The 19098-nt window shown below is 44.6% G+C and overlaps 1 protein-coding gene and 1 non-coding gene across 6 annotated transcripts in view; both read left to right on the top strand.

Annotated features, from left to right (window-relative positions):
• Positions 1–19098, top strand: part of SKI (SKI proto-oncogene) — a 99812-nt gene that overhangs the window by 19058 nt on the left and 61656 nt on the right. For 3 of the 5 annotated variants that reach the window (XM_046903176.1, XM_015296936.4, NM_001039318.2), the window contains one exon: positions 9867–9977. The exons of the other annotated variants lie outside the window; for them this stretch is intronic. In XM_046903176.1, coding sequence (XP_046759132.1) covers positions 9867–9977 — 111 coding nt within the window. The remainder of the gene's footprint in view (positions 1–9866; positions 9978–19098) is intronic. 5 annotated transcript variants of the gene reach the window in all.
• MIR1635 (microRNA 1635) lies at positions 13136–13242 on the top strand. Its single transcript, NR_035124.2, has one exon. It is a non-coding gene; the product is annotated as a microRNA 1635 (primary transcript).

Here is a 19098-nt window from a genome sequence, read left to right as displayed (position 1 = left end):
TATCCCAATGATAGCAGATACATCAAAGGTAGATCTGAATTGCAAAGCAAAGTTTATCATCTGTTGTCATTCAGGCATGCTGGCTATGGAGAACTTTCAGCTTCCATGCACAGCCTGTAGGTATTTCTTTCTTCCTCACTCCCCACCTCCTCTGCCTAAGTTGCTGTATACCAGGATGCCACTATAAATGCACATGAACAAACAGGAATGGTAACTCATGAAAGGTCTGTAAGATATTTAGCCACGGAGCACCATCCTATAATGCAGCATTTGGTTTGGAAGATGCTGGTTTGGTACGGAGAGCTTCCCCTGGGCTCCCAGCTGCAGTATTCCAGGTGCTACAGGTGTATTATTTTACACGTTGCACTTCACGTGAAAGTTCAGAGAAAAAATGAGAGAAACATTTGTCTGTCTTCAAAAGCATCCCTAGGCAATGGTCAGGCGATAAGTGAAGGAGGTTAAGAAGCTAATGTTATCATATGCAGATCTGCCATTATTAAGCAGCCCTAAAGCTTTTTTCTTGGAGTAGCTGCAGTGTGCAGGCAGTGATTACATGGTGCACTGAAGGACCTGATGCCCTGTATGGTCAACTGCAGCTTGTTTCTATTGTTTGGAAAAGTCACAACAGGAGTATACAGGAGGTCAAGGAAGGAGAGTGCTGGGTGGCAAGGCTTGCTAAATGAGCAAGTTCTCAGGAGTACATCTGGTGCTGGGAGGCTCCAGCAGTCATTCCTTAGGATGATAGTGAGTGTGGCTTCTGTGGCAGGAGTGTTTTTATTGCAGCTGGACTCTGTTGCTGTAGGACTGAACCACTGTGAACTCTGGTACACTGAAAAGCCTTTCTGTAGTGGACTGAAAATGTCCATCTGTTTTGGTGTATAAGAGCAGTACGCTGACTGCAATTCCTTTTACTGCTCATTGGCTGCAGTTGTGGGTCTGTGTGTGTGTGTGTGTGTACATGCACAGTTGAGAGGCTAGGAAGGAACAAGAACAACGTTTGCACTTACAGTCCAATGCACCATGAGTTTACAGGTACTCCCCACTCACTGTTTTAAAGTATTTCTTTGTTATCTGGCTTAAACTTCGTAACACACATGGAAATTTTGCTCATTTATCTTCCACACTACGGAGTAGTGGCAATTACAGTTTAAAGCTTTTAGACTGGAAAAATGGGGTTTTTACCAACCAAGGCTTTTTGAGAGACGTGGATAAGAAACTGCTGCATTAGTTCTAGTGACTACTTCCTGCATCTCCACAGCTTGGATGGATTTTAAATAATTTAACAATGCACAGATACAGTCTGTAGTAGCAGTGCTGTTGAAATCACTTCAGTCTGCAGCCATCCAGGCTGGGCTGTGGCATTTGATTGAAGGGCCCTGTTTAGAGACTCTCTGTAGTACGGTGTGTTAAGAAACTCACCCCATTAATAATTCTTTTTATGAAAACAGGAGAGGCATTTCTAAACCAGTGCTCTGTGTTTCATGCATCTGCTTTTTATGAAATGCTTTTGTGAAACAAAGCCATGTTAGAAATAACAGAAAAACGTTACGCTTCTGACATGTAGGATTTCAGTCTTTGCTATATCCTCAATGGTATCAATGGGAATCTCAGCACTGTAACACAAAGTGCTGCTTCCTTTCCACAGGGAGCCACGCTGTGTTTTATGTAATCCTGTCCTGGTCCCACTTCCTGATCTCAGTGTTAGTGGGCCAAGGAAGCAAAAGTTAACAGCAAACATGGAATCTCCTGGCCTGTTTGGTTTCCAAGCAGAAGTGGAGATGTTGTGGTTTAGAAATTTCTTTATACTTGTAAAAATAATGGGATATATTAATTCCTTATCTCTTTCAGTGCTTTTCCAAGGTAGTTTCTGGAGACATTTCCTTCAAATTTATTATTAATCTTATTAAGAACCTGTGTTACTGCTGTTCTATTTTTAATAGAATATCTTTCCTGTTTGGCCAGGGCAGCCCCTTTGTTGAACCTCCTTTTGGACTGTGTTCCCATGTGCTGTGAAGGCGCTGACACATGACCTCGTTACACATAGAAAATCCTAAATGTCCTGCCCCTTGCCAAACCTATCACAAAGCTACCCATCACCCCCTTTTCAGGATCCCAGATGGTAAATAGCAGCAGGAGGTGAAAGGGGAGCTTTGTCTCCATTCTGAGTCCTGTTTTAAGTATTCCGTGTCTGTCTGTTTCCCTCTGCTTTTCCCACTCTGCCCATAAATTAGCAAGCCAGCTTTTCTGACAAGGGAAGACAAAATGTCCATAAGCTTCAGTAACATCACCTACTCAAGTTAACGTTTTTGAACATTCTTCGTTTTCGTTCTGCATGGTTGTGATCTCCTCATTTGGGTAGAGCTGCTCTCTGGCCTGCTTACTGTATTTAGGGAAACGCCGCTTTGACGAGGATCAGGCTGCAGTTCGTAGCTTCTGTCCCAGCTTCTGAAAGGAGCACATCCTCGCAGTGACGTTTACCCACACCCTGGGTGGCTGGGCTCTGGTGATACATATATAAAAAAAAATCCTACAAAGATCTGCCTGTCCTATTGTTTTGCTGAAGCCCACGTTGTAAGGGAGGCAGCAGTCTGTGCTCACTGGGACGCCCTGGGAGCAGCTGGCTTTATGAGCGTGCAGGGAGTCAGCAGTGAAAGGAGTAGGGACATGGTCAGGGGGTAACGCAGCCCATTGCGAATTGCCTGCAACTCCGTGACTGTTTTTAGAAGCTGGGCTTCACTCCTAGAATTCTCTGAGCAGGACATTTTCTCTGTGCACTCCTCCCAGGAGTTCCCCTTGGTGCCAACAATTTCCCCTCATTTTGTACAGGAAAGCTGGCTTGGGCTTTAGGTTCTGTAGGGCGTGCTGTGCTGGTGTCACTTCTGGAAGAGTCTTAGCAGCATCTGTTTGTGTTGAGGTGATAACATTCAGCCTGGTATTCGTGATATTTTTTGGTGTGATAGGTGTGAAGGACAGACACAACTTCATACATTCATCACTTCTCCAATCCAAGGCTGTGAGTGTTTCCTATGAGAACAGGAAACTGACTTGTTTGTTGTTTTTTTTTGCTATACTATTTACCTGCAGTTATACTGTGTAAGTCTGATGGCTTCTGCTAAGAAATGCTGATTTATGCTAGCTGAGCATATGCCTTTGTTTGCCGGGGACAGGTTGTTTTGTTTCCATTAATTAAGGCACTGCATTCTCCTTAGCCCCATCTAATTCCAGGAACAACCTGCGTTTGCCCGACCCGAGCTCTGACAGCTGTGTGTGTATGATGTTCATCTTTTCTCTGACCTCGGTGCAGCTGGGAAATCAGAGACTGCTGAAATGAAATGCTGAAAGTTTAATTAATTCTATGGATTCCCTGTTTTTTGTGCATCTTTATTTTAAGCTGTTGAATATTAATGTGGAAAGGGGAGTAGGAGTGCAAGGTCTGTTTACTGTCTAGTACTTGAAAGTGGTGTTTTTTTCTTTTCCAGTTGTTTCATTTTATGTTAGAAATACAATTTCATATGATTCCCAGGTTTCTACTCAGTCTTAGGATGCCAAGTGAGTGTCAGCAGGGAAGCTGATGGGAGGGATTTAAAGCCATAACGCAAGCGTTGTGGCTCTGAAACATAAGAGTGACTCCACTTTGAACATAAATTAATAAACTTTGATATTTAAGTGTCGAGAAAGATTAAGAAGAAGAGAGGAAAGAGCTCATGTCTTTTGGCTCTGCTTTCTGGGTAAGAATGCTCTGTTTTCCACATTGCAAGTTAATTAGTACAGTGTTTTTTTTCCTCCTCTGGGATCTCCTGAATTTCTTCTGACCTGTAATTCTCTGTATAGTCATCAAGTAGAATAGATCTGATGGGCTCAGTTCTGACACGTTGTGTTTTGACAGCACATTTTGTTCATACTGAGTCAATACTTTTGAAGCTGGATTGCTTGGTCACTTTAATTTGACATATACCTAGTTGCTGCCAAAACTCCTTTTGGCTTCTGCCCTAACACCAGCCTACTGTTCCTGTCACCTTCTCTGACTGTCACTGGTGCTTTTATGGCTGCACAATGTGCAACAACTCACCAGGGAATCAATCTGCCTGAATTAGTCATTATATAAAGGAGAGTTACAAAAATTAACTGAACAAATGTGCTGTTGAGTGTACAGAATAAGCAAGTCAAGGTGTGTTGGCAGGTTTGTTCACTGGCATTGCGTGTTGTTATTTGAGATTGCAAAGGTATGAAACGATGGTTTACATGTTAGTGCTTTATCCTGAAGTACTGACAATCCAGGGAACAGACTTGTGATGGTGAGAGTGAGGATGAGATGGAATCAAGCAGTGCTGCTTCAGCCCCAGCTTCTGTCATTTGTGAAACCTTTGTGTAGTGGCTGCAGCTGCTAAAGATTAGGTCAGTATCTTTTCTTTAACACCTTATTAGGCTGTTGCTCTAAACCATGAGCTACTGTGAATGTATTTTTCATTCTTTCTTGTTTTTTTTTTTTTTTTCCCAAGGCTTTTGGTGGATGAAGCTCTAAAATGAATAGAAATAGTGGCTCCCTCTTCCTTTTGCCTCCTACTCGCCGCTCACACACAGTCAGCCCTGGGGTCTTTTCTTTCTGTGTGGTTGGCAGAACAGAGGAAAAGAGAGAGAGGGAGACTGTCTGGGCCCCTGGTGCTGTTATGAGAAGAATAGTTGTGCTGTTACCGCTAAATCTAAAGGGACAAGCTGGGGTATGTATGCTGCAGCAGCCAGCGGGCTGAATTAGTGGCATTTAGGCACTGCTAAGAGGCTAATTGAGTCACTGGTACTTACTGATTAAACCAGCAAATTGAATAACGTATGGATGTGCATGTTTGTGTTTGGGTCTATGCTCTATGAAAAAATAACATGTTAGGTTTTATTTAACCCTTTTGCTCAAGCCACTTAGTAGCTTAAGGAACACCAAAGCAGCTTTATAAATATGAGGAGGTCAGCCTTATTTTCTTCTTTTCTCCCTGCAATATTAGATGGGAGGGCACTAACACAGTTCCTTTACTGGTTACTGAATTGTTACAGCTGAAAAAGTGCGGTGTTAAGTGAGCCTTTGGTTTCATATGGGGTATTCAGAATTGAGGTGACAGAAGGGTAAGAAGGCTGTCCTTGAGGGATGTGGGTACAGCAGGTGAAGTCTTTGTTGGAATCTTGGTTGGCATCCATCTCAAACCACTCCACCTTTCTCAGAACTGTGTCAGTAACACACAGCTGGTGGTTGCACAACTGCTTCTGGATATCTCAGCAGCAGTGCATAAACAGCTCAGTTGTCATATATAATGGTGAGGATTACAGCATAGCTAAAGAAAATGTTTATAACTGGGTTGTAAGGGGAATACATAGAGAATCTGCAAAGCTGAGCTAAACTTTAATTTACCCTTGTGATGTATTTTGTAATGCGTTGTTGCTTCTGAAATCTGCCCACAGACTCAGGCCCAGCTTTGCTTTTGCTCACAGTGGTTGTTATAATGATTGTAGCTCGTTTAACTTCAGTAGAATTATTCCTAATTTACAGCTCTATAACTGAAGAACGGAATTAAATTCTTGTGTTTTTCTTTGAAGTATGCAGTGCTCTTAGGGAGGCTGTTGTGCTGAGGGCATATTGCTCTCAGTGATTCTTTTTAATTTTGTTTTTAGCTTTTAAGAAGAATGAGACACCTCTCAATCTAAACCAGAAGGACACGTATGAAAAAATAGTAAGACTCATAGAGGCGAATGGTGGGTTCAGAACCTTGTGAGTCATTGCAGGGAGATTGACAGTTTGGGAACATGAACGCGGAGGAGTGAGGATGGGATGCTCAGGGGCTGATGAGATAAGGGAATCTATAGAATGTCAGCAGAGGGGTCAGCAGCAGCGTGCATCTCATTCCAGAGTTAAACTCAGGCATTGGGAAATGGCATTCCTTGATGGCAAATACGATCTGACAGTTCTCAGCTAGCTACAGTGTTCTCCTCCTCCTCCTCCTCCACCCTCCCTTCAGCCACATATCAGCGGATGCTTTGGCGATCATGTCTGTTCTTGCCTTCAAAGCAGCAACAAGAAAATATTTAAAGCCACAAGCACACCTTGGAGGTGCTGCAGGGTAAGCCAGGTTAGCAATCAATTTGTGTACTTGAAAAATTACATCCTTATTTAGGCAACTCAGTTTCCAGGCTGGTCAATCTGTTTCATCTCCTATTCAGAGATTATTGAGCTTTACACTAATTTTAGCACATAACTGTTGTCTTCCTCCCTCTTCTTTCTTCCTTTCTTCTCTCCTGTGCATGTGGAAGAATTTCTTTCTGTTCATGGGCAGGCCTGGACTGGATCCGCTCCTGGAATTAACTACACAGGAGTTCATTCATTCCTCCTCTCAAATTACTTGGTGTTTGCTAGGTATAATTTGTTCATGGGTGGTGGGGAAGGAACTGTCTTCCCCTTGTTATTACCAAGGTGCAAGGAGCTAATACTGCTTTAGTGGGCAGGGCAGGAGACTGAGTCAAAAGAACTGTTTTATAGTCCCAGCTCTTGACGCCATTTAGAGGGGTGACCTTGGGCGAGTTACTTCACTTCTCTGTGAAACAGGAGCAAGTGTTTACCTCCCTGCCCAGCAGGGCTGTTGAGAGGATTTCTGTGGATTGTTTTACATACATACAGAATTATGTTGTTATTGCTGAGTGTTGTTTTTTTTTTTTATGAATATGTATGAAAGGCACTGGGACGCTACCTCACCTTAGGCCTCACACTCAACTTGTTGCAAGCTTGTGGTTGCTCTGAATTTATGTAATGGAAGAGATGAGGAGCATTATCCTCAGAAGCTGTTGACATTCTCAGAAGAGAAAGTGGAGAACCCCGTTTCTCCTTCTCTAAGTAGCTCTCCGTTTTTTTCCTGACTTAGTCTTGTTGCCAGCAGTTGGGGCATGGGGCCTGGGAAGGCTCCCGTCAAACCAAGTACGTATTATTTTTCTGTAGGCTCTTTGTGAGATCCTAAAATACAGCTCTTGCGATGGAGAAAGGAGGAAATAATGACCGAATATTGTGCTGTCGTTTTATTTCTGAATCCTGAGCTTGTGGCGAGGGAACCGACCGTGCTGCGGAGGTTGCACAAGTGCGGTCTCCAGGGTGTCACTGGCGGTGTCAAGGAAAACTTCCTCTTTTAATCAGTCCTGTGGTGCAGCTGTGCTTCTGTGGATGAGTGGGCATGGCTGGGAGGCATCCAGTTAGGCAAGGAAAGGCCAGGAGGGTGTGAGCCTTGTCTCGCTTCATCTCACTTCATCTTCTCGTGAAATGGGGAAAGGGCAGCAGTGCTGGAGAGGAGGGATCATTTTCCTTGACAGAAACTGAAATATATATGACTGTAAGCCTGCCTTATACACTCTGCATGCAAACTGTAGGGTTTGGAAGCTGAAAGCAAGCTCAGGGTGACTCAGTATGGCCGTGACCTCAGCTTGCCCTGATGCTCTGGTTTGCAGTGCTGCTGCTGCTGCCCAGGCAGGGTTGTCCAACCTACAGTGTTTTGAGATGCCATGTAAACATTGAGCGGGTTTTTTCTTAATGTTTTGTGGATGTTGCTCCTAATCTCTTCCAGTGTTTCACTCCTTAAGTCATCTTGTCTAAGATTAAATAAATAAAAAGGCCTCCATCCGACTGCTAGAGAACTTCATGTTTGGGTTTACAGTTGTTGAAAAACAGACATGTGAGTACAAAGTGCTTTACAGTAAATGTTCCAGCCTTCTAGTTTATAGGTCTTCTCAGGTGACTTGAGTCAATTGTATGATGACAGCTATCAAATAGCATCTTCTGTCCCAGTTGCCTAATGACAGCTATCAAATAGCATCTTCTGTCCCTGCCTGGAGCCAGCAAGCTTAGATTTTAGTCCATTGAGTTGGCAAGGCAGGTCCAGGTCAGACAGAAACCTGTCAAAAGCTATGCTTTAAATAAATGCCTATGCCTCTTTCTCCTATTCTGCCATCCTTTAGTTTGTGCTTTTGGGCAAGGTGTTAACAGTCATTTCTGAAATCTCACCATATTTCCTGCACACACTGTGAGTATAATTTAATAAAAAGCAAGCTTGTGACACAAAGAAACAAACGAGTATAGGATGGATTAAGCACCAGAGGCAAAAGTTGCTTGCCAGAATCCAGTAACTTCATTTTGAGGTTCAGGAGAGTTTTGCTGTTTGTTTGTGGCTCCGTGCATGCTCCTTTAACCCCCAATGCAACCATAATCCAATTGGGTCGGATGGCTGCAGTGGGGTGACCTGTGCTGAACAGCACATGTGGCACAGCCAGTGGGGATTGCTCAAAGGAGTGAGACACCGGGTTAGCCTGCTCCTTTGCCTGCCTTGACCCTCACTCTTTTTTTCCTTACTCGTTCTCTGCTTTGTATTGCAAGGATGGATTTGCAAAGTCTTTATGCAACTAATTCATTTGAAAATTGCATCATCAGGAGGGCTCCAGGTTGAGGATTTGTCTAAATTAGAACTTTCTACAATAATGTAAAAGTTTCACACAAGGCAAATGCTGTGTTTCCTTGTTTTAAACACAAGTGCACTGATTAGCACTTCCTCTCTGCATTTGTGGCTGACTTTTCACGTTGTCATATTCGTACTTACAGTGAGATATGTGTGTCACTTAGCACCTGATTCTCCTATGCAAAGGTCTTGTCACACAGCTTTCATCGAATGCATCTTTTTGTGAAGTGGGTGCATTCCAATATGCCCATAGCCATCTCATGGCACTTCTCTGTGACCTTTTTGCTGGGGTGACAAAGGGAGTTCCGTGCCACCGCAGCAGTCTGTGCATTGTTCAGTTGAAGTAACATTGCCTTGAAATCAGCACTCGTAACAATACCTGGGAAGATCTTATCTTGGTTTGATGTTGGAATTCTTACATTTGAAAACAAGAGGGGAATTAGAGTGTGGGGAATTATTCTATATTAAATGTGTTTTCTTAATTTGTAAAGCATTTGAATAAACGCTGGCATGAATGTGCTATAAAAGGGTAAGGCTGTGGCAATAAAAAATGCATTTTGCAAATTTCTGCACTGTGAAAGGACTACTTCTAATGGAATTGAATTGTTTAGTTGAGACAGCTCTTGCTGGGGAAAATTAGAAAGGCTTCATTCCTGTCATAATGAAATTGGGTCATTGTCTTTTTTAACTGGGTCATAGGAGTTTCCAGCATGGGAGGCCTCTTGCCATGTTTGATGAGGGCGAGGTATGGGAGCAGCCTGCTCTGTTAACCCTTGCAGCAGGGCTCAGCTCTGCTCCACGTGCCCTGGGGGGCAGGAGGAGGGGAGGGGAGGGCTGCTTCTCCAGGCACCATGCTGCGTGCAAGCCAGGCTGGGACTGTTCCTGGTGCACATCCAACCTGGGCTGCAGGCACCGGGGACGGCTGCAGTGGGGCCCTTGAGCCTCCCACCTCACCTCTGGGGCTTGGCTTCTGCTGTGGCCAGTGGTCCTCCTGTCCTTCACTGAAGGAAAGGAAAAATGCAGATATATAGAACTAACTACAGTGCTGTGGGGTCTTAATTCACTTACCAGTTTCAACAAATCATGCTTGAAAAACATTTTGTTGCTATAGCAGTATGTGAGAGGTGGCTCCCGCCCTCACACCACAGTCTGGGAAGGCTTTCAGAGATACCGAGCTAACCTCCTTGCATTTGGGAAAGAAAGAGTCTTCCCTGTTTGTCTGCGCTCTGTGAAAAGCAGCAGTGTCTGAGAACCAAAACAAAAAACCCCACAGCACAACAACTGGCCTCCTTCCATGAGCCGACCCTATTTTCAGCCTGTCCGCCACGGTACCAGGGGCACGGGCTGTTATTGAGAGGCTGCTCTTGTACATAAAGCCTTGTGATTTTTGTTTAGAACCGTGAGTCTCCTAGAGTTCAGCTCCGCCGGAACAAAATGTTCAAGACAATGCTGTGGGATCCAGCTGGAGGTTCAGCGGTACTGCAGCGTCAGCCAGATGGAAATGAGGTGCAGAGGGTTGCAGGGGTGGGTGTGGGGAGTTCCTTCCCTTTAAAGGGAAAGGAAAACAATAGTGATTCTGAAATACATGCATTCACGTGTATCTATAGCATTAAATGCTAACTATGGTAGGCATGTTCTCATTCAGCTCAGTGCCAGTAAGATGTCAGTTGTGCTTTGTGTGTGGTTGTTACAGTAAATAGGGCAGAGGCTGCTCTCAGTTAAAAGCCCATGTAACTCTGCTGATTTTGGATGTACACTGACATAACTGGAGCATAATTTGCTCATTGCCTGTGATTTTCAAATGACCCCAGTGAGTTTGTGTGTATGGCTGGACATGCCTTACATTGGCCTGGTTTTCTGCAAGTACCAAACTCATGCATTTCAAAATTACCAATATTCAGAGATGCAGATAACTTTTTTCAAATCTTCAGGCTTTAGCAGTGACAGCCCACATTTTGTCCTCTGTTGTCTTTTATTTCTGCTGATGTGAATGAGCATGCTTACAAAGAGCTGGTTACAGAGCAAGGTCTATCAAGTTTTTTGGCCTCTTTTTATGGAATTGCTTTGTTTTGTGGAATGGCTGTAGTGATGTAATGCATCATCAGTTCAAATAAGGTGGTAAGTGAAGCAAAGCTTCCAACTCCTATTTGTGCATGTTGATACAGTTGAAATTTTAGATACCTTTTGGCAAAGCAAAATTTGATATGAGAAAAGTAATATGACATAGAACCTTTGAGGGGAAAAAACTGTTCCATTTAATCTCTGGGAATTGTAAACTCATACCACTGAGCCTCTGTAGCCCTGTGACCAAAGAGAAACAGGGAGTGTATGTATCGTGATTTCTGATGCTGAGTAGTGGTGCTGTCCAGGAGTGCAGAAATGAAAATGGGTGGGAAGGAGGGAGGGAGAAAAAAAGTCCATTTGAGAAATGTCACAGAAGTTGTTCATATTGTTTGTGTCTCTTTCTCTATTAGTTTTCCATTTGAACAAGCAAAAGCAGAACTACCTGAATGTACATTTCAAAGAGCTAGTTCTGCTTTTGCAGAACTACTTCTCCTCCCACTCTTTTATTGGCATATTTTGCTCTTTCCCCTTAAAAAGGAGTGGTCAGCAGGTTCAAGTGACATCTACTTGAAAAGACTGAACTACATTTTGGCCCGTTCCTGTAAGCATTCTGGGTTCAGCAGTAACTTTTACATTTCCAGAAGTGCTGTGATCTCCTGCATTGTGTTTTAGGAGGTCTCCGAGTAGCATCAGATGTTCACTCATCATGGACAGTGGTGCAGCGGCACTCATTCCTCTGAGGAACATCCTTAGGGAAAGAAAACTTCCTGTAAGGAAAGGAAAACCTTTTATTGTAAGGAGAATGAGGAGAGAAAGCACAGTGGTGTTCTACATAGTGACCTTGTCTGGGAAGGATCTGTAAGGAAGAGGAGGTCTCTCTTCTGGAATGTTTATGCATGGTTCTCCAAGGAAGTGAAGACAGAGTATCAGAGTTGGCTGCGGCCATGTGTTGGATGCTGAACTGTTAATTAAATTACAGCATAGATTCCTGACCAAAGCTTTCAGAAGTCTTTAGCACTCTTTCATCTGTGCCCTCGTATCTTCTGGGAGCAGCTTGCAATTCAAGTCAGATACTGATGGATGTTTAAGGCTCTCAAGCAGTGTGATGTCAGTAGTAGTGAAAAAACAGACAATTTACTGGTGGCTGGTCAGGGCTGGGAAAGCCCATGCCCCTCCTTTAAAAGTCCCTCTCTTAAAGCTCTCCCAAACATGAGGTTCCCAGACTCATTCACTACTCATCTAGAGAATGAATGTCTCCTTTCTTCTCCTGTGTGTGTTCCCATGGTCTGTGTGATCATAAGTTGCATTGCTGTGCTCCATTTTCCACAGCCCGTGGCTTCCAGGCTTTTGTGTGGCTTCTTCAGAATTTCACAAGTACATCACAAGATGCTATTTTGGGTGGCTCCAGGATAAAGAGCACTTAGATCTTCAGAATGCCCTTTGCCACATTCCATTAGGACTGTGAGGTACCCAGAAAGCAAACCAAACTCTCAGTAAGTGTTAGTCCAGCACGTTCCGTTTTACACGGATGTGATCAGAAGGTGCTGCTTCATCTTTTTGCAGTGTTTATCTTGAGCTGATGCAGAGTTTCTAGACAGATGGTTCTTTCCCCCCAAGTCAGGAGTGTGTGTTTAGTCAGCCACAAAACCTGAGCGTGTAGCTCAGTCCATCAGACAACGTTTCTTGAGCGCCGTGTTAAATTAGGCAAAGGAGCTGGGCCAGGCAGGAATAAACATGCTATAGGTGTTTCTCTTCTGTCTGGGGGCTTCCCAGCAAGCCCAACTGAGGGCACTTCTGACGTGTCTGAACACTCAGCAGGCTGTGCTGTGTTGCGTATCACTTCCTACATCTCAGGTACAGCAGAGGCTGTACTTCATTCCTCTGTGAAATGTCCCTTCTCGTGCTTGTGGTGGCACCTCTCCACGTAGGGTGGCTGGCTGACAGTGTTGCTGTTCAGGGAGGGGCCGTGGTGCCAGGGTGCAGAAGTACCTGCCTGTGAGCAGCTGAACCCAACCTGCTGGCCTGAGCTTCCCGTTCTGTCGTGCTGCATTCCTGTCAGCTCCCACTCCTGCACAAAGCTTATGCAACTGTCTCTGAGGCAGAACAGGGGTCACTTCAGGCGGCTGTTTTGATCTGGTGGTGCCTCCTCTCCTCTCTAATGCTGTCTGGAAGGATTTGTTAGATTCTTTTTTCAAAAGAAGAGGCCAGGCACGCAGGCACTTTCACACACACACATCATGCTGCCGCGCTGGGATTTAAGGGCAAATGGAAGCCAGGGCTTGACAGGAGGCTGATTAGGAATACAATCCTTTCACAGTGCTTTGCTTTTGCATCTAAAGAGACTTCTGTGTGCTCAGCATTAAGATTTGCTGCCCCAGTGACATCACACGCTGTCAGTGCTGCGGCTCCAACAGTACCACCAGCAGTGCTCTGCCTTGCCTGCCTAGCTTGCCCGAGCCTATTGGAATCATTTACATATGTTAAACAGCCATTGTGTGACCCTGTGACAAAGAGTTTTATTTTATCTGAGTCGGAGAGGAGTAAACTGAGATAGGGAGTGACCTGGTGGCTCGTCTGTGGCCACACAAGATGTTATCTGGGGACCTGCCGTGAGAACCCCAGTGCCCAGGCTGTGCTGTACTCTGGGGGCACGCTCAGCTCTTCCCCTGGCACACAGCCTGGGAGCAGGGAGTCCTCGCCTCTTGCCTCGAGTTCTGACCTCTCTATTGTGGCTCTAGACTTGCAAATAAAAGCTGGGTGTCATGACCACCAGCCTCTCGTTTGAGGCAGCAAACTGCAGTGCGAGTGCCCGGAGGGAATGGTGAGTCGATGAGAATGTTGATCTGCCAGCTTCCAGTGACCTGCTGCAGCCTTAAATCAACCGAGGGCAGACCTGGGAGCTGGTTTGCGGCTCAGCCTCCCTCCTTAGACAGTGCTAGAACATTGTTTTGGTAGCTTTGATCAGTACAGTGCTAGTAAGGACAGATATTCTCTCTTCCTGCCTCTCCTATCCCTTTCAGTTTTGGGGTTTTCAGCTTTGGAATACTTCCAGGAGAACATCCAACAAAGCTTCCCAAAATCACTCTAAATCATCATTATAGGAAGTGTTTCCTGCATACTGCTGAAGTTACTTAACAACCACCTTGCTCGTATTTCCCTATCAGGCAATTGTTAGTGCCTTTACGTGTTCTCTGCATGTCTGGAAACTGAACCAAATGTGATCAAAGCAAGCATAGTGGTGATACTGTGGGGTCTTGTCACCTGTGTGGAATGCCCAACATGAGCCACAATGAAAGTGATAGTTGTTAGAAAGAGTACATAGTTTGATGGGATATCATAGGGTATGAGCTCTGCCTGCATGGAGTTGGCAGTCAGCTCTACAGCGGTTGTCTCTGAGGTTAGAAAGAGGATGAGAAACCTAAGGAGGAGGTGAGAAAGAGCCCAGACCAGAACTGTGACAAAAAGCTTTTCTCTTCAACTGTATTTCCAGCGCTTTTGGGGTGATTCTGTGCTGGAGACGATGTAGCTCTCAACTTATCTTTATATGTCAGCGCTGGCCTTTTTTATAACTGTATATAAATAATTAAGATTACATCTTAATTTCAGTGTGCTAAATCTGTACAGGTTCTTAAAAAATTACAGTTTTGGTGGAAAGTGAAATACAAAAACACTTCAGAGATGTGTAAGATTAAGAGAACCTGAGATAATGCATACTGTTTATGTTATTTAGAGTATGTATATATATTATTAAGAGTTGTGAGAAGAAACATGTTTTAAGAGGTGTTTTCTGTAGTGCACAACTACATGCAGCTTCCCTCTCTCATCTTTGCTGCTTCTCCCTCTCAGTCATTTCCCAGGGGTAAAAATAGATGTTAGGCCATTTCACTCTGGAGATCCCAATTAACAAGCATATAAAGGAAGCTTTGTATCTGAGATCTCTTGTCTGTTGGGATGTAGGTTTTTCTCTTAATGGGCCCACAAAGTAAGTCATTGCCCTTCCTTAGAAGACAGTTGGGACTGGTCAGAAGCACATGTAATTTGAGGTTATATGTGAACAGCATCAGAACTCTGCCCTGCAAGCTCGATTGTGGTTCCTTGCCATATAGATTGACACATGATGTCAACTGAAGTTGTTTGTGTTGTTTCGGTTTTCTTTTTTTGAGCAGCTCACACTACTAATGTGACTCAGGAACACCCAGGCCATAGTTATTAATGACTCACCTTAAGACCAGCTTTGTTCCACATGCTCCTTAGGGTGCTTTGCCTTGACTGACATGCAGCTGTAGCCAGTAAGCTATGAAGCAGATAGCATTTCTCCAGAATTTCATGAACCAAAAAAATCCTGAAAGCTACATATGTGACTGGTTAATCTTAATCAAAGTACAGCTCTGCTTTTGCTTGAAGCAGTCATTTCTTTCCCCTCTGTGGCACCTTTGATGTGCTGCCTCTGAGCCTGCCTTCGTTTTCCCAGTAAGTGCCTGATTTGTGTGCTGCTTTGGTGGTGGTTTGTTTGTTTGTTTTTCTTTTACTCGTTTGACTGGCTGCATATGGACTTTGGAAACGCTGTACTGTCTTGACAGGTGAGAGAGCAAATGTAGCATTAGGAATTCCTCCTTCCCCCAGCACTGCAGCAGGCAGCTGGATCAGGAGCTGCTTGAGTCAGTAGCAGAAGAAAAATAGACCTTAAAGAAAATCCATATGCCATACTTGGCCTGGTGAGGTCTCGGGAAGACTTATTGCTGCCCTTTGTACACACAGAAAGATGAAGCAGGATCTTGTTTGGTAACATGGAATCTCTTTATAGATGTAGAAAACCCAGAAACCAAACCTCAGTGTAGGAGAAGAAAGATAAAAGTTTGGATGGCTATCAAAATACTCTGCTTTGAATGCAGCTCAGAGCTACTTGGAAGCATAAATTACAGGGGACAATTAAATAGCACTGGATTGACGGATCATAATGTTCTTTCTCATATACAGCATTTCTTTGCAAAATGGAGGCTGTGTTTAGCTCTGGTTTCCCCCCCAAATTTTATTTCAACTTTGCATGGGGAAAGTATATACCATTGCATGTTATGAGGGCTTTCAACATAAATGTTCTTTGCAAACTGGAATGTAATGGATGGTGCTTATAGAGAAGATGTCAAAGGAGAAACTTAACTGCTGGACCAAGCCTCTTAGTTTTAGCAAGAATTGAGTGTAAATCAACTTAGTGTGTTCTGCAGTTTAGGAAGCCTTAAATTCATATTTCTTTTCTTGAGTTCAGGGGGAACTAATCTGACTGGGCAGTGTTCTTTCTAATTTGGACTGGATTCTGGATGTCCTGTTACTTTACTGAAGGAAAAACAGGGATGCTCGTGTAAATTCCTGACCTCTTTTTAAGACATTGACCCATTTGGTTCAGGCGCTGCTATGAAAGGTATCCACATTCCACATGCCCCCCTCTCAGAGGGTTTTCCAGCACATTGTTAATTAATAAAAGACACTCATCTTTTCCGCCCCCCCCCCCCCACCCCCCCCCCTTCCTGGTGTTAACGTATAAGCAGAGTGCATGTTAGATCAGTAAATAACTTCCTGCATTTTTGAAAGCATTTTCTGGTATCCAACTTTTTGGCACTATTAGAGGAATTCCTGTGCTCTTTGTTTAGTGCTGGGATGTCAGCTACATGCATGCAGTAGGAGGGATGTTTCAGCCCTTCTGCTGGCCAGATGCTGGGTAAAAAAAAAAATACAAAACCCTGCATGAAAAAACAAGAATTGCAAAAAATAGGCGTCCTAAGAATTTCCTTTTCAGTTCTATGTAGATTTTATAACAAATAGTAAGAGAGCTGAGAATGGTCAATAACATGAATCCTATGTCATAGAAATGAATAAAAAACTCCATTGTGGGAACAGAATTAGAAACCTTTCCATGCTCTGGAAGCAGGAAAAGGGGAAATACAAAGATGAAGCTGATTTCCCAGAGAATTCAAGACTAACTTTCAGGGCAGCAGATTTTCCCTTCTAGAACAGTGTCTACTTCCAGATGAAGAGATTAGTAGGATTCCCAAGGGAACCATTGGCAGAGCTGTCTTCGTGTTCTCTGGTCGTGGTCATTACTGAATATTGGACTGCACAGATCATTGAACTGATTTATTTTTGGGACTCATTTGTGACTTATTGCCCATTTTAATTCTGTTCTGTAAAATGTACAGAAATATGTTTGAAGCTGTCTATGACACACTGTGTTTGTATGTTTGTTTTTGGAGAGAGATTTATTGTTGTTATTTGTAAAAGACTCTGTATTCTGTGTTATCTTGGGGATGCCTGCTACCATCTGGGCTTGTGATTTAGCAGGGTAAGATCAGGGCACAAGGGAAATAGAAGTAGTGAGCATTGCGAGGTCTTCTGGGACAGCGTGTTGGGATGAGAATTATAGTAGGCCAGGATGAAGGCAGACAAGAAAATTAAGACTTAACTGATGAGCCTGAACAGAAGTGGGTAAGAAATTCTACCTGAATTGAGCGTGGGTGCTCATTTGGCTGTGTAATTGTTGGCTTACTGCTAGCATGGGTGAATCTGTGCCGCTGCGTTACGGCTGTGGGCCCTGGAGAGCTGGAAGCACTGCAGTCCAGCTGAGTGCACGAGGGCGGAATCCAGCCTGATTAAATATAGATAGAAAAAATAAAGGCACCTTCTGAGCTGTGTGAGCATTTCCTTGTAGAGTTCACAGAAGTTAAAGATGTGTGCAATCGAGAGCAGCGCAGAGTTGTGGCTTTCTCTGGTTTTGAAAGGCTGAATTCTTTTTGTTTTCTTCCTTTCTCCTCCTTCCCTGCTCATTAAAAAGGCACTATTTGTGGTCATTAGGAGGCACCCAGAGCAATTAGATCTAACTGACCTTCGTGATAGCTATTCAAGACAGAAGCTAAAACAGGATTGTATTGTAAACAACAACAGAAAGGGGGGCACACTAAACTTTATGGCGTGTTGGTATGTTGGGGGGGAAATTAGAGGATTATGTGGTCAGCATCCCTGTAAATCTTGTTTATCACTGATGTGGGGGAGGACACCATATCTGAGGGGAATCCTCGGACAGTGAGGTTGTGAACTTTGCGGTTTTATCGGTTAAAATGGCAGAGGGAGGGATGGAGGGAAAAGGGAATGAAATAACAGAGTAAGGCCAAATTCCTCTGCTTTCGGAGTAAACTGCTGGTGTGAGGATGAAAAAACCACCTTATGAACTCATGTAAGAGTGCCCCTTCTGAGCATCCATCCCGCCCAGCATGGTGGCTCTGAAACAGTCAACTGCAGATGCTGCTGTGGTGTGGTTGTGAGTTGAGGAGTTGTATCAATGGGCAGAGCCAGAGAGAGGACCCGGGGGAAAAGGATCCAGAGAGTTATGGCAGAACAAAGGGTGGCATGCAGCTGATGTGTGGCATCAACCCTGCCTCACTGAGCTCAGGGCCTGGGGCAGTGGGAGACACTGCTCTCCTGGCCTCCTCCTAAAGAGATTGTATCCTTTTGGTACAATATGAGCCTTACAAATAGCTAACCTGCTCCTGCTTCTAAAGCTGGGCGTGAATTCCTTGCACAATTGAAACCACAGTGATACAAATGGGATCAGCTTTGAGGTTGGAAGGGCTCAGCGTCCTCCTGCGGTGGGATGGGCACAGCAGGGCTCGGCCCCTTGGTTTTATGTGGGGTCAGGCAGTCAGCAGGGTGGGAGGAAGGTTCGCAGGCGGTGAGCCCACCATCTGGCAATCATAAAACAAGTCATCAACGTTTTTTGGAGGAGGATGGTGAGGAAACAAGCTGCAGACGATTGTCATGAGTTCGGGGCCCTAACACAGACACCTTTATGGCTGCTCTCTGTTCTGGTTGGGTGTCTGTACTGAGGGTCAAAAGTTCAGGCTGTTCTCGGTGCATGTTTTTTCCCTCCAAAAGGTGGGATGTGGGCATTGTGGGGAGCTGTACCATGATGGTGATCCTGGGCAGTCCTGGCCCTGTTGGTGCCCCATGCTGCCTGTGTATGAGGTAGGCTGGCTAGAGCAGCCTCGGATGGGGAGCAGAGAAATTAAACACAGCTCAACTGTGTGAGATGCTGTAGGAGCGGCCAGGCAGTCTCCCAAACAATGAACTGGCAAGTGCAGGCCGTTCAGTTACCTTTTTCCCTGAACACAATTAATAGCTTATAAAAGGTGGTTATGCCACTGTACCAGACCTTGAAGGGAAGCAACCAGATGAAGATGTCAGGGGCTGCTGTTCAGAGCAGCATGAGAGCTGGTCTGGAAGAACAGAAGCATTGCCAGTAGAGCACTGTGGGGAGCACTGACAGAAGCAGGTGGCATTACAGGCAGGTGATGCAGCAGACCTGGCGGTGCTGTGAGGTGTACTGTAGGAAAGGAAAAGCTGGGATGGCTCTGTGAGGCTGCTCTTCTGCCAACTTGTGTTCTGTATGTGGTTGTAGCTCCTCCTGCTCAGCTGCTCACCAGTGCTGCACCCACCTCATGTTAAGGCTGGAACTTCCCGTTTGCCAGATGTGGCAGGAATCACAGACCCGCTTTGTGCATCAAAAGAATGCCATGAC

Source organism: Gallus gallus, chromosome 21 (assembly GCF_016699485.2).
Source record: "Gallus gallus isolate bGalGal1 chromosome 21, bGalGal1.mat.broiler.GRCg7b, whole genome shotgun sequence".
NCBI lineage: Eukaryota > Metazoa > Chordata > Aves > Galliformes > Phasianidae > Gallus > Gallus gallus.
The sequence above is the reverse complement of the archived record's forward strand: the minus strand, read 5'-3'. Positions and strand labels throughout refer to the sequence as shown.